We start from the raw sequence: 14,013 nt of genomic DNA, 5'->3' as shown, positions 1-14,013 counted from the left end.
GATTGTTTATGTACATATACACACATACACACATACACACACACACACAAAAATCATTTAGAGCATAAGTATGTCCTTTAAGTAAACATTCAAAATTGCTTCAGGGCTAGAGAAATACTTCAGAAATATTTCATAACCAAGTATTTCATATATTACAAGAAGAATTCAAACCCTGCCCCTACAACTTTATTGTTTTTAAAGTTACTGATAGGGGTTCTGCCTAGGCAATAATTCTAATAAGCAAAAGAAACCTTAGTTATTAGTTCTTCCTTCCTGCTTCTACCTTCTTCCTGAATCAACACACCCTGTCCTGTTCCATTTCACTGAAGTGCTGAGTCACGTCTGTAAAACACGAACTATACAGAGCAGAAAAAGAAAATTACAGAGCCCACATGCAAATAAAGATGCCAGCTTACAAATACCAACTCACTGGGCTAAAGATACTTCAAGAGAACAAGTTGACCCTTCTTAAAAGATGGTTGAAATGAAGTAAATAAGAATTATCTCTCTCCATTGGCACATATGTCTCAAACAATTACCCTTCAAGAAGACCAAGAAGGGGCCAAACGAATCCTAGGATTAAATATATTGGATTTTTTTTAAGTGGGCATGTATCTTGGTCAGTCACAATAAACTGTGATTCTTAGTAATCTGAGAACTTTTTTTAAAACCTCAAATCTGAACCATTTTTATCATTATTAATCCTTAACATTTTGAAAAGCAATACAATGGAGGAAACCAAGATAGGACTTACTTGTTCAAAATCATATGACTTGTAGACAACAAAGGATATGACTACCAAGCTAAACTAAAAGAGATCTTCAAAATACCAGTTCATAATAAAAGATAGGAAAACTGATAGTTCTTATTTCTGCCTATCCTATTTTACTTCTCAAAATGTGGCCCACAGAATACTGGTCCCTAGATGCTTCATGGACTGTTCTCTTATAATAATGTTTGTAACATGGCAACATCCATAGTTAAGTTTTGGGCACAAACCAGCAAAACTGTAGTTAAATCTTATTTTTTCAATTGAATAAATGTTTATTACCTTCAGTTTTCAAAGATCCTGTGCTAGGTGGGGTGAGGAATGAAAACAATAAGATAGTTTTGACCTTCAAGGGATTTTTAATAAGAAAAAATAAAAAACCCAGATTCCTCAAAAAGAACCATGCTAGGGTCTTCCCCTTGTTATCGCCAGCTTTGTCCTATATGTATTTTTGTTTATGCAACATTTTTATGTTGACTCTGCCATTAGACTGTGAGCTCTTAGAGAGCAGGGACTGCACAGTGCCAACCTAGCATATAATATGTTTTTAATAAATGCTTGTTTCCTTTCACCACCTCTTCCCCTTTTTTGTTCTTGCCTCCTGATATTTTTTCTCATTCTCAAAGCAATCTAACCCCACTTAATTCCATTTTTTCAGTCAACAAGTAGCTCCTATGCTTTAAGCATAGCAGCTAGCAATATTATACGCTAGGCACTTTGCTAAGCTCTCAGAATACAAAGAAAGCAAAATGACAACAGTGCTTACTATGGGCCAGATACTGTGATAAGTGCTTTACAAACATTATCTCCTTTGATCTTTACAACAATCCTGGAAAGGAGATGCTATATTATTCCCATTTTACAGTTCAAGAAACCAAGGCGAACAGTGGTGAAGTGACTTGCCCAGGGTCACACATGTGTCTGAAGTTGGATTTAAGCTCAGGTCTTCCTGACTCCAGGCCCATCACTCTAATCACCACACCACTTAGCTGTTCAAGACAAAGGCAGCATAGTTAAGATGGAGTTGGAGTCAAGAGAGTCAGGTGGAACAGTTTTGACATTAACCAACCCTGTGACCTTTGGAAAAGTGACAGCATGAGCCATGGTTTCCCTCATTTGTAAAATGGGGATATTTGCAAACTTTCAAGTGCTATTATGCAGAAGTGTGTGGTGCCTTTAAATCATCACATAAATGTGAGTCAGTAACACATAACTACTCTTTCCCTTCCATGAACTAAGTTCTTAATCCTTACTTTTAACCCTTTCCTCTAATTTTTTCCCAGGCCACCACCTGACCCTAACTTGTTGTGCTGATAGGCTCTAGTTTGTGAAAGCTCTTTAAAAGTGAATGCGGTGATCCTATAGGGGCAGGGGTGGCATGAGAGGGAAGCTAGTTTGTTTTTGGTATTCTCAAGCTTACTTTGTAGTAAAATCAGTAGTGACAGAAATTATACTGAATTATCTTTAGCAAGGGAATAAGTAAGTAGGTCAAAGTAGCAAGGTTCTTTGGGGTGGGAAGGAGGGGAGTCAAAGATGAGAAACATCTAAGAAAAGGGGAAGTGGTTAGAAGCAACCTGACTCTTTGGGAGGAACATACTCAAAAACCCACAAAGCTAATCCCAGGTCTTCCATGACTTGATGTGTGACTGTGGGCAAGTCTCTTCCTCTCTGCATCTCAAGTTCCTCATCTGTAAAAGGAGAAATATAATATGCTGTCCTTTACAGTAATAAAAATTACTGTAAAGTACTTTTCAAACTATACCAAAGGGCTAGATTAAAATATTACTATTACTACTACTAAAAATAATAATAATAATAATAATAATAATAATAATAATAATAATGATACAATCTTATTTCCAGGAGGAGAAAGTAGTAACCAAAAGAAAAAAAATCACAACTACCCATGTTTCTATATGTTCTTCAAAATATGTTCATTGGAATGAATCTTTAAAAAATCTACCAACTCCCAATTCTTCACTGAGTAAATTGTTTTTTAAAGGCTAATACACTGACCAGTCATGTGTCTTTTTTTATGACAGGTGGCCACACATTCCTTTTTCATATCCCAATTTCCCTTCAGTTAAAATGGGACATCTGTTTATAAAGCACATGGCTAAACTTCGAATGAAAATTAGGTGGTAGTGCAAAGCTCCAACTGGCTAGCCACTACTATGGTTCTCAATTAGTTGGCAATCTGAGGGCCTGCTGAAGGGGTATCAGTCACTGGATCTGCTTATTATCAGATGCTCACTGTCCCACCACCCACCATCCTAAAATAGATTATTTTAAAACAGGAAATTATCCCATCATACCAAAAGCTACTTCTGTCCAGAAAATAATTCTGCCACTCTAGTGACAGGCTGAAATGGCTATCAGTAGTCAGGGTCGATGAAGTATTTCTTCCCTCTCCTATAGCCTTCTTTTCCCCTTTAGTCTCCCATTCCTCTATAGTACTCAATAACTATTATACATTTTGTCCTCTCTATATAAACCTTTTCTCAAGAAGTTGGTATGAGTCATTTGTATCTCAAAATGCACTTAATTCAATGTTACCCAGGGGCACTTATGTTTTAAATCTCATCCGAACATTCTTTTAACTCTGGAGATCTATTCTTTTATCTTCAACACCTATAATGAATTACCAAATCTAGAGCAGTCCACCAAATTTCCACCCAATCACCTCAAGTTCATTATTCCTAAAACCCAACTCATTTCTTCCCAACTTCCCCTTTCCAACTCCTGTTCTCTATTAATGAGATCACCATTCTCCAGTCACCTAAGCTAAAGCCTCAGTCATTCTGCATCCCAGCTTTTTTATTTCCTTCCTTATAGTCATCCTTTCATCTCTATATCCATGGTCATTACTCTGGTTAGGGTTAAAGAATAAGTATTTCGTACTTTGATTAAGTATATATCCTTGACTCTAGCCTCCATTTTCCCTCCCTACCAGTTTAATTTAAGAACCACTAACAGATTAATCTTCCTTAACTATCTTCCATTAAACCCTACTCAGATGTCTCCCAAGTATGTAGTGGTGACTCTGGGTTCATACAAGTTTGCAAACCATGGGCAGGTGCTACCCAACCTACAAGGACATGGGAAAACAGCCCCAGTATCAGACTGAATATCTGTCTTTACAAGGGTGAATCTAAGTAGCCTAAGCTCAGAAGGGATCATTAGAAGCTTGGCCAAAAGATGACCTTTTTTTCCAGGGCCCAGTAACTCATGAAGACAGTCTCCATATGGTGTATGTGGAGGCAGGGGATAGGGGATGATGGTGGCAATGGGTGGTAAAAATGAATAATGTTGAAACAGCCATCAACCTGCTATCAAATGTTAATTCCTGGGGCCTTGGTATTCGAGGCCATCATAATTTGCTTATATTCTATTGACGCCAGCATAATTTCCAAACACCACCCCTTCCACTCTGGTCTGGCAATTTTCTCTTGGCACTTTCATGCCTTGTGCCTTTTTTTCCACCCATTTTTCCATAACTGCCTCTTATCTGGAATGTGCTCCTCTTCTGCATTTCCCATTGCTCTATTCCCCCACTAAACATCCAAGTTGTGTGTTCAATACTTCATCTAGTGAGTGTTGAGTAGCGTATATTTGTGACAGCTTTGTGACCATGGACAATTAACCTCTCTGGGCCTCAGTTTAGTCATCTAAAACAAAGATAATGTCCAAAATCTCCTTTGTCTCTAAAATCTGACTATGGAATAAAAGAGATTTCTGTTTGTTTTTAAGTGGGTTGGTATATCTAGAGCCCCTAAAAATCATACCATATGACTTACTTTACTTGCACCTGATGTCTTTCTAATAGCAGCAAAGGCATAACCGACTTAATGTTGTTAAATGATCATGAGACAATACTGAGTCAAGCAGAACAATATTTCTGGGGACAGTTAGTCACATAGGACTAATAGTATCAAGGGATGATAAGGTCAAACAGTTAATTTTAGCCTAACTTTAGTCTGCAGTCCTATTTGGAGCCCCTAAAAGCTTTATGAGAAAATGAATAGATATTAATAAGTTAATGATGTCTCTTACAATTATTCTTTTTAAGTGGGATTTAAACAACTCCTTAGTAGAAGTGTAGGAGAAAATAAGCCTAATAAGAATGAGTCACTATTATTTGGTGGACTAGTTATTGATTTATGGATTTTACCCTCTAATTGCTGGCCCTTTGGCCACTTCTGGACCTATTAGCATCTTTGGGGAAAGATCTCATTTCATCAATCTTTGCTATCCCTATTCAATCATAGAAAATCAGGAATTGCCAAAACTCTCATCTGAATGCTAAGTAAAATCAACATCTCAAAAGTACATTAGTTACGTCAAAAATCTACTTAATAAGTTATATGAAACAAGTCTGAAACATTAACTAGCCAAAGCACTTTCATTCATTCACTTGTTGGGTTTATTGAGTATCTATTCTCTATAAAACTATGAAGTCAACTTACTTTCTTTTTTTTTTTTTTTTAAACCCTTACCTTCTGTCCTAGAATTGATGTCAATTCTAGTAGCAATTCCAAGGCAGAACAGTGGTAAGAGCTAAGAACCTAGGGTTAAATGGCTTGCCCAGCATCAAGTATCTAGGAAATGTTTAGGCCATATTTGAACCCAGGCCTCTTGACTCCAGGCCTGGCTATCACTAAGGCCCTTACCTAACCCTGTAATCAACTTTCTAAGACTGGAGCAGAACATGTATATATCTTTAAATTTTTGTTTTAACAAAATTAAGCAAAAATTAACCACTGAAGGGGGCAGCTGGGTAGCTCAGTGGATTGAAAGCTAGGCCTAGAGATGGGAGGTCCTAGGTTCAAATCTGGCCTCAGACACTTCCCAGCTGTGTGACCCTGGGCAAGTCACTTGACCCCCATTGCCTACCCTTACCACTCTTCTGCCTTGGAGCCAATACACAGTATTGACTCCAAGACGGAAGGTAAGGGTTTAAAAAAAAATTGACCACTGAATTTTTCATATTTTTCTTCTTAAAAGATGCCCATGAGCAATAAAAGCATAGATAACAGAGAAAAAGAGAAAGTAGCCAAGTGCTTAAGTCATTAATAAATTGGCCATTCAGCTCTACATAAACGAGAGCAACTTTCATGCAAAGTTTTGATAAACAGATGAAACTCAACGTTTCTCCTGGAAAACAATAAATATATAGTATGCCAAAGATAAGTAGACAGAACTGAACCTAGCTTTAATGTGGAATATCCTGAATCTGCAGCTTTAAGTCTCAAGTTGCCACTTTTTACCACCTTGACTCAAGCCCTCATTAGAAGTCCTGCAATAGACTCAGGTTGGTCTCGTTACCACAAGCCTCTCTCCACTTCGGTCCATCCTTCACTCAGTTATGCATGCAATCATTCTAAAATGCATGTGTGCAGAGACTGAAGCATTGTGGGATGATCAGATGTAATTGACTTTGTTACTGATAACAATACAATGATCCAAGACAAACCCAAGGGACCTACAAGAAGGAATGCTATCCACATCGAGAGAAAGAACTATGGGAATAGAAACCCAGAAAGAAAACATAATTTTTCACTTGTTTATATGGGTATTGGATGTGGGGTTTTGGATTTTAAACAGTTATTACAAAAATGAATAATATGGAAATAGGTATTGAGTGATAATACATGATAATACATAATGCTTGTTGGCTCTGGGAGGGGAAAACAAAAAAGGGGAGGGGAATCATGTAAACATGGTAAAACACTTAAATAAAAATAAAATAGAATAAAATTCTTGTGTGACTATGGCACACTCCTAATTAATAAATTCTAGTGGTTCCTGAATATTTCCAAGATCAAACATAAAAGAGTTCAAAACCCTTCATAACATTTCCTTTTCTATCTTTGCAGTTGTTTTATACCTTACAACTCCACCACATATTCTTTAATTTACTGACACCACCCTCCTTGTTGTCCCTCAAACACCTGACTCCAGGCATTTTCACTGGTCGTCCCCCATATATGGAATGTTGTTTTTCCTCATCTCTGCCTTCTGACTTCCTTCAAATTCTAAGGAAATTCCATCTTCTATGAAAGCCTTTTCCAATCTCTCTTAATTCAAGTGCCCTTTCTTCTATGGATTACTTCAAAATTCTCTTATGTATAGTTTGACTACACATAGCTATTTTCATGTTGCATATTTAATTACATGTATCCCATCAAACTATAAGCTCTTGGAGTTACAAGACCTCTTTTTGCCTCTTTCTGTACCCAGTGTCTGGCACATGAGTAGCCTGATAAGAGATATTTACTGACTGACTTCCTCAGGTCTCACACACTCTAAACTCTTGCAATGTGGCATCCAACCTCATTGCTAAACTAAAACTGCTCTTAATGACTAATCACCATTTTTTTTTAATCCTTACCTTCCATCTTAGCATTAATACTGCTATCTAATGCAGCTATCTAGCTGCCTCAAAATCACTAATTTCTAATCACCAAGCCTTAGTATCCTCGGTCTCTGAAATTGTTGATGTTATTGGCCATCCTGTCTACTAAATATATCTCCTTCTCGTGAATTCAGGAATACCACATTTTCTTGATTTTCCTTTCCCTACTGTTTCATCTCTACTGATTTTCCTTGACCTTTTAATAAAGGTTTTCTCAAAGTTTCTGTCTCTGGCCTCCCTATTCTCTTTATACTTTCTCCTGTAGCAATCTTGTTCACTCCCATGGCTTCAATTACAGGCTCTTTGTAAATATGTCTCCTCCCTAAGGTCTACTTTCACATATTCAACTGTCTACAGACCATCATCAGTATCTCAAGCTTACCATGCACAAAAAAAATTTAACAATCCTTTCCTGAAAACTTGTTCTTCCTTCTGGTCTCATTTTTGCTGTCTGATTTGTCAGTATTAAATGTTTTTCTATAACCAAAACCATGAGAACATCATTTATTCTTCCTACTCTCTTGTCAATTACCAACTCCGGGTCAATTCTAACTTCAAACTTTCTTCTCTGCCATCATCCCAGTCCAGGCCATCACTGTGGCTGAACTACTGAAACAGCTTAAAAATAGCTCTTCCTGACTACACTTAGTCCTTCCTATACTATTACTAGAATAACTTTTCTTCTACTTAGATCAGGTCATGTTACTTCTCTGATCAGAAATCTTCATTGTTGCCTATATTATTGAGCAAAATTTAAACTCCTTTGCCTGGCAATCAATTTTTAAATCGTACTTCTTCCTCTCCCCTCCTTTTAAATCTTTACTCCCTCCTGTCTTAGGATTAGTACTGTGTATTGGTTCTAAAACAGAATAGTGGTAAGGGCTAGGCAACTGGGGTTAAGTGATTTGCCCAGGTTCACACAGCTAGGAAGTGTCAAATTTGAACCCAGGACCTCCCAATTCTAGGCCTGATGCTCCATCCACTCTGCTACCTACCCACCCTTCCTTAGAGTACTTAAAAAAATATTTCCTGAACTATGAAATAGTATAAATTACAGTTGTCTATATGTGTTTTATTCCCCTACTAATTTGTAAGCATCTTTGAGGACAAGGACTAATATTTCTCACATCAAGCACAGGGCTTTTACATGGTAGTTGTTTACTAAGGACTTGCTAAATGAAAAATCAGAACTAACTAGATCTTTTAAAAATAGGAAGAACTCCTTGAGGCTGGAAGGGAAAGCCAAGAGACATTCAAACTACTCCCAAGATCAAAGTGTTTGAATAGTAAATTTGATGAAGCACTGAAGAAGTCATTGAAAGAAACTGCCATGCTTGGGATTATTTACTCCAAATAGTTTAAGAAGTCTATAAACCAAAAGCAGACAATTTTGTAGCTACAGAAAAGAGCAATTATCACAGGCATGAGGCACTAAAACACTTCAGCAAGTACATTTTTAAATGTACAGCAAGCATATTTTTAAAATTGTAAATCAGGACCATATTATTAGGTTAAGATAGCCCATTTTAAAGATTTTGACCTAATTATAAGATACCATCTTTCCTCAAGCTCCAGAGACATCTAAGGTTTTTTTTTTTAATGCAAAAAAAGGGGAAAAAAAACTATTTGACAAAGTGCAGAAAACTGAAGGGAAAAAAACCCCACCAATACAAGTAATCAAATGACACTTGAAGGAATTAAATTCTTTCTCATCAAAATTTATGCAGACTTTTCTTATAACTCTTAACATGGTGGTGTATTTTCAGAGTGTAGTTCCAAAGGAGAATGTTGTTATTTAAATCATTACTTATTTCCTTTCTTAGGTGTTCTTTTGAGGTCTTTTTGTTCATGTACAAACCTGGTATGACCCCCTTTTACCTTAAGGACTGCAAACAAAACATCATGACTACAAGATTTGTTATTAACCTTCCATAAATGAGGGCAGTTAATAGGTAACCAGCTATTCTGGCATTCTTTACAGCTCATACTTAGTTCAGCATTAAGCTTTTAATCACTGAGCAACAACTTAAAGAGTGTTCTATATAAGAACCATCAAGATGCTGATTCCAAGGGTGCCTATGAACATGGGCGATCACTGTTCACAGCATGCTGAATCCTACATTTTAGAGAGGGAACAAACTGGAGTGCAAGTCCACAGATCAAGTTGTAAACACATGTTGGAACTACCCCAGGGCCAAAATGCAAACTGCCTCTAAATCAGATTCTTAAAGGAAGCAGTACATTAATTGCTATTCTGCAGCTTCTGCTTCATGATAGAGGCCAGCTAGTACTACAGCCTAGTGGATGTTGTGAGCTTCACAATCTACAACATTTGGTAGCTCTAATGGAGATCATTATGATGATGATTATGGATCATTATGAGATGAAAGGAGAATCACTACTGGATTCTAAATAAGTTCTAAGCATAGAGCCTGTGTGTGGCCAATTCACTTTTTGGGCCACATTCCATCTGAAGAATCAGTGAAGGTTATCAAATCCAACAGTCTCAGCATATTTCTTCTCACTTCATCTACCAGAATTGACATTTCTTGAATAGTATTGGAAATTAACTGCTCTGCCTAGATATTATCTAAGAGACTATTTATGAAAAATGTTATAAAGACAGTAGTATGCTTGTTGTGGAGATTGTTGTGGACACTGATTTCTCAACCTGATTTAAACAGTAATTGTTGACCAATCAATCATCCATGCAGACAAAAAAAAATGTGCTTCCATTTGGCATAAATAGATAGCAACATTGTGAACACACAAACTCAAAAGGAAAAAAACCTCAACAGTATTTTGAAGCAAAAGTCATGTTTGACCAATATCTGAAAGATTGCTTAAGATGCTTCCTCAAAGCTGTGTAACAATGGGACAAAGATAATTCACAAAAAGACTGAAATTATACGCAACAGCTTGAAAAACTACACGAAGTCATGCCACAGCAACATTAAGTACATTGGGGAAAGGGGAACGTTGGAACTGATTATCAAGGAAGCAGCATAGTGACTAGTCCTAGCCTAGGAATCAGGAAGATGGGTTCAGTTAATACTTCTGCTTCATACTGCTTGTCTCTGTCATATTAGTGCTCTATGACCCCAGACAAACCACTTGGATTTTTAGTGCCCCAGACAGCTCTTTAATCCTAGAAATTTATCATAGTGTAGAGAACTCATTCTGTGGCCTACTTTTTCACCAATCATTGATTGCCTATAATCCTAAAGCAAAATATTTTCTTTCTCTCTCAACTTTCACATTGGCAGAATGGGAATACTCAGAGGGGGTACCTGAGTACTCAATGACTAAGTACTGTATCTGACCCAATAGGTAAGAAAAACAAATAGCTTCATTTTTAGAAGTCAATTAAATATTCTAAATCACTAGAGTCTACAGCAGAAAAGTGGTAATTGTCAAATGACAGTAGGTGAACTTCATGAAATTTGTGAGATAAGACAGGCACAAAGGAGGTGTTTAATCCTCACTGAGCTGATTATAGAAATTTATGGAACTCAGAAAAAGAATGGGGGGGGGGGGGGGAAAGGGTAAAATCCAATAAAGTATAAGACCCTTATCATCATTCTGAATGAAAATGCAACCAAAAGGTAGAATGTATAGATAAGTTTAAAACAGCTAAAATCATGGGATTTTACTAGATTTCTGGACTTAACTCTCAACAAACTCCCTAAAATTACAATCGATTTGAAGACTGGATTTCCTCTTCTAAAAAACTGATTATTGAAAACATTTATATAAAAATTATTTGGGGAATGATACAAATGTTCTAGATCTGTTCCAGATGCTTATGTTCTTGGGCCAAAAACTGTATACAATTTTATGAACATTACCCCCAAAAAAAACACATGCTATTTGTACAGAGATACAAGAACAACTTTAATAAGAGAAAATTTTATTTTCTAGTTGAGTATTTAAGTTTATAACTCAACTTTTTCCTTTAGGTCATTAATATCAAATTATCTACTTTGCCTTCTGAACTGAGATATCAGAGCAGTCTGCTACAGGAAATGGACAAACTGAAAACTAAATATTTATGAAAGTCTGTAAACCCAAAATAGTTTAATTATTTGTAGTGAATTCAACAGATTTTGAAATTATAGAGAGAGCTGGGGAAAAAATTTCCAGATGCCCTCAACCAGAAAATGGATTATAGTAATGCATGGAGAAAGTCAACACAGAGTGAAGGAAGTAAGGATAGGTTCACAACCTATACCATGGAAAGAAAGTAACTATATATTGATAAGATGAAAGCTCTACTTAGGTATCAAAGTATTGCTTTTTTGAAAATTAATTTATTTGGTTCCATTTTGCTAAATGCTAAGGGTTTAAGGCTTTATTTTTTATTCAACATGTTTATTTGTCTTTATTGATTATTAAGCTTATAACAATTTTTTATATTAAAAATGAAGAAAATTACAAAGCATCATAAATTTAGAGCTAGAAAGGACCTTCTTCCCAGTTATCTAATTTAGTTCTTTTTATTAGTACAGAAACAATTACTTTTAATTTACTATAAATTCCTTTTAACACCACTATGAGCAGTGTCCAACTTGAGAAACCCTTTTAGTTTTGAGCAAACTATTTAAAAAAAAAACTGTTCAATCTTTAAAATAGCTTCTTATGACTGTATTTATATATCCCATAATCTTGTACCAAGAGGTCCAAATGCAATGAAACATTGCTAACTTATGTAAAATATGTAACATTGAAATTATACTGTTTATTCTGATAAATGTATTTAATTTTTGTTACCTGTAAAATTCTTTACAAGGTGCTAAAAAAATATATGCTAACAACTTTTATAAATGTGATGAAATCTTCATTCCCACCCCCAGCCTTCCTTCCGCTTTAAAATCTGTGCTGAAAGTAGTGGAGTGCCTTGGATTGATCAATTTTACAAAAACTTTTCTGATTAAAGAAACGAAAAATCTAAAAAAGTCTATTTCATAATAATAAGAATAGGCCCATTATTTGATTTAAATATCTTGCAAATGCAATTTAGGAAAAAATCATCATAATCCAGGGAGTTTGCTATAAGCTTTCCATCTTTAGAAGACTATGTCTTCAAAAAAAAAAAAGAAGACTATGTTTAATTAGCTTCAGAATATGTTCTTTGCTATGTTATTCCCCACTCCCTCTCTAAGCCATACTTCCCCTTAAAGCAGCATGATTAAGAAATGATCAGTTCTTGAATGTCTTGATCTAAAACAAAATCAGGTCTTTTCTCTTTGATTCTCAATCGATACTTCAACCAGAAAACTTAAGATACCACATTGAGGTAGAAGTAACTGCTTGTAAATAAGACTTGGTATCTTGAATTTAAAAAAGTTCTGAGAGCCCCTTTTCAAAAAGAATCCATTCTCCTCCAAAATAACAATGTATTTTTATAAACTCTTACTTTTTTTTGTCTATACTAATCATGCACTATCCCTGTACTTTTAGTTAATTTTTCTTTGGTCTCCTCTCTGCAGAAATAGAAGGAAAAGGAGGTATGAATCCTAAGATTCAGATCTCCCTTTTCTTCTATTCTTCCAATTGCTTAGAATAATCACCTTGTAGGTAGGTACTGAATAAATTCCTGTTGATTCAGGGAAGATGAAAAATGAGCACTATAATTTGTAAAATGTAAAATTAAAGTTCCTTAAGGCAGTGGTTGTTGAAGTAGGGTATTAACAATGTTTGTTGAACTGAATAATCTAGGCCAGCGCTGGCAAAGTTTTTCCAAATATATATGTCCAAACTGCAACTTTTAGCTGCCTATGAGCCCCTCGCATTACCCCAGAGAGTGGAGGGAGGAAGTGCTTGCTTTGGACAGGACTGGGAGGTCTTTGGGCTGGACAGAGAGGCTGGGCATGCAAAAAATGTCTACAAGCACTGGGAAGACAGGGAATGGAGCAGCTTCCCTTATCCCCATCCCATCCAACTGGGCATGCATGCCAATACTTTGCCAATACTAATCTAGGCTATATTATTTTCTCTATCCCCTTACCATAAAAGAGAACCTGACAAGGCTGGCTGGTACACTATAAAACAGAAAATCCTTACCCAAAAAATTACCTGCTTTCAAAAATATATTTCCCTAAGGAAATTTCTCAGGTTTAAAATGAGATTCTGTAGAACTAAAAAGATATGCATAAATTCATATAAACTCTATACATACATATACATACAAACATTACAAAGATACTTTCTATCACACTACTAACTTTAAAACTCCTGCTCTTTAGTTAAGAGCAGATAATCTTTAATGAACAAATATCCCAATCAAATATACAAAATGAGAATACAATTCTCCCCCACAAAATAAATAAAATGAGGGGACAGAAATCAAATCAACATTCTTTAGTAAGTATCTCATCCCACATTCACAAACATGCCACTAAAAACTCACCATACAGAGCTGTCCAAGTTTGATTAATTACATCTAGACACACAGTTCCTGACCTGAAAAAAAAAAAAAAAAAGAGTGGCATTTCAAAAAATTTGGCCTCATGGGTCTGGCAATTTCTTTTTTCTCATAAAAAATGAAGCATACTTTGATCTAATTGATCATTTTATAATCACATCAACTTGGGAAATTTTTGTATCAGAAAAACAATGCTGAGATGCTTCATAATTAGATATGCTCAGAAAATGATATAGGTGTAGATATCGCTATATCATGACTAAAATGGGGATGGGGGAAAGAAGAGAAGTATCTGTATTTGTTAAAATGACAATAAACGTGGGATTCAACTATAACCATTTATAAATATATCAATTTTCATTAATAGGTTTGTTTTTTTTAAAGTATGTACACTGAACAATGATC

At 35.7% G+C, this 14,013-nt stretch overlaps 1 protein-coding gene across 3 annotated transcripts in view; it reads right to left on the bottom strand.

The window, feature by feature from the left end:
* The window catches only part of UBE2H (ubiquitin conjugating enzyme E2 H), a 144,623-nt gene that overhangs the window by 15,436 nt on the left and 115,174 nt on the right, over positions 1 to 14,013 (bottom strand). Inside the window, exon 5 of one of the 3 annotated variants that reach the window (XM_044677962.1) lies at positions 13,594 to 13,646. The exons of the other annotated variants lie outside the window; for them this stretch is intronic. Within the exon in view, the coding sequence (XP_044533897.1) occupies positions 13,594 to 13,646 (53 nt within the window). The remainder of the gene's footprint in view (positions 1 to 13,593; positions 13,647 to 14,013) is intronic. 3 annotated transcript variants of the gene reach the window in all.

This window comes from Gracilinanus agilis, chromosome 5, assembly GCF_016433145.1.
Source record: "Gracilinanus agilis isolate LMUSP501 chromosome 5, AgileGrace, whole genome shotgun sequence".
Classification (NCBI taxonomy): Eukaryota; Metazoa; Chordata; class Mammalia; order Didelphimorphia; family Didelphidae; genus Gracilinanus; species Gracilinanus agilis.
This window is presented reverse-complemented; position numbering and strand designations above follow the sequence as displayed.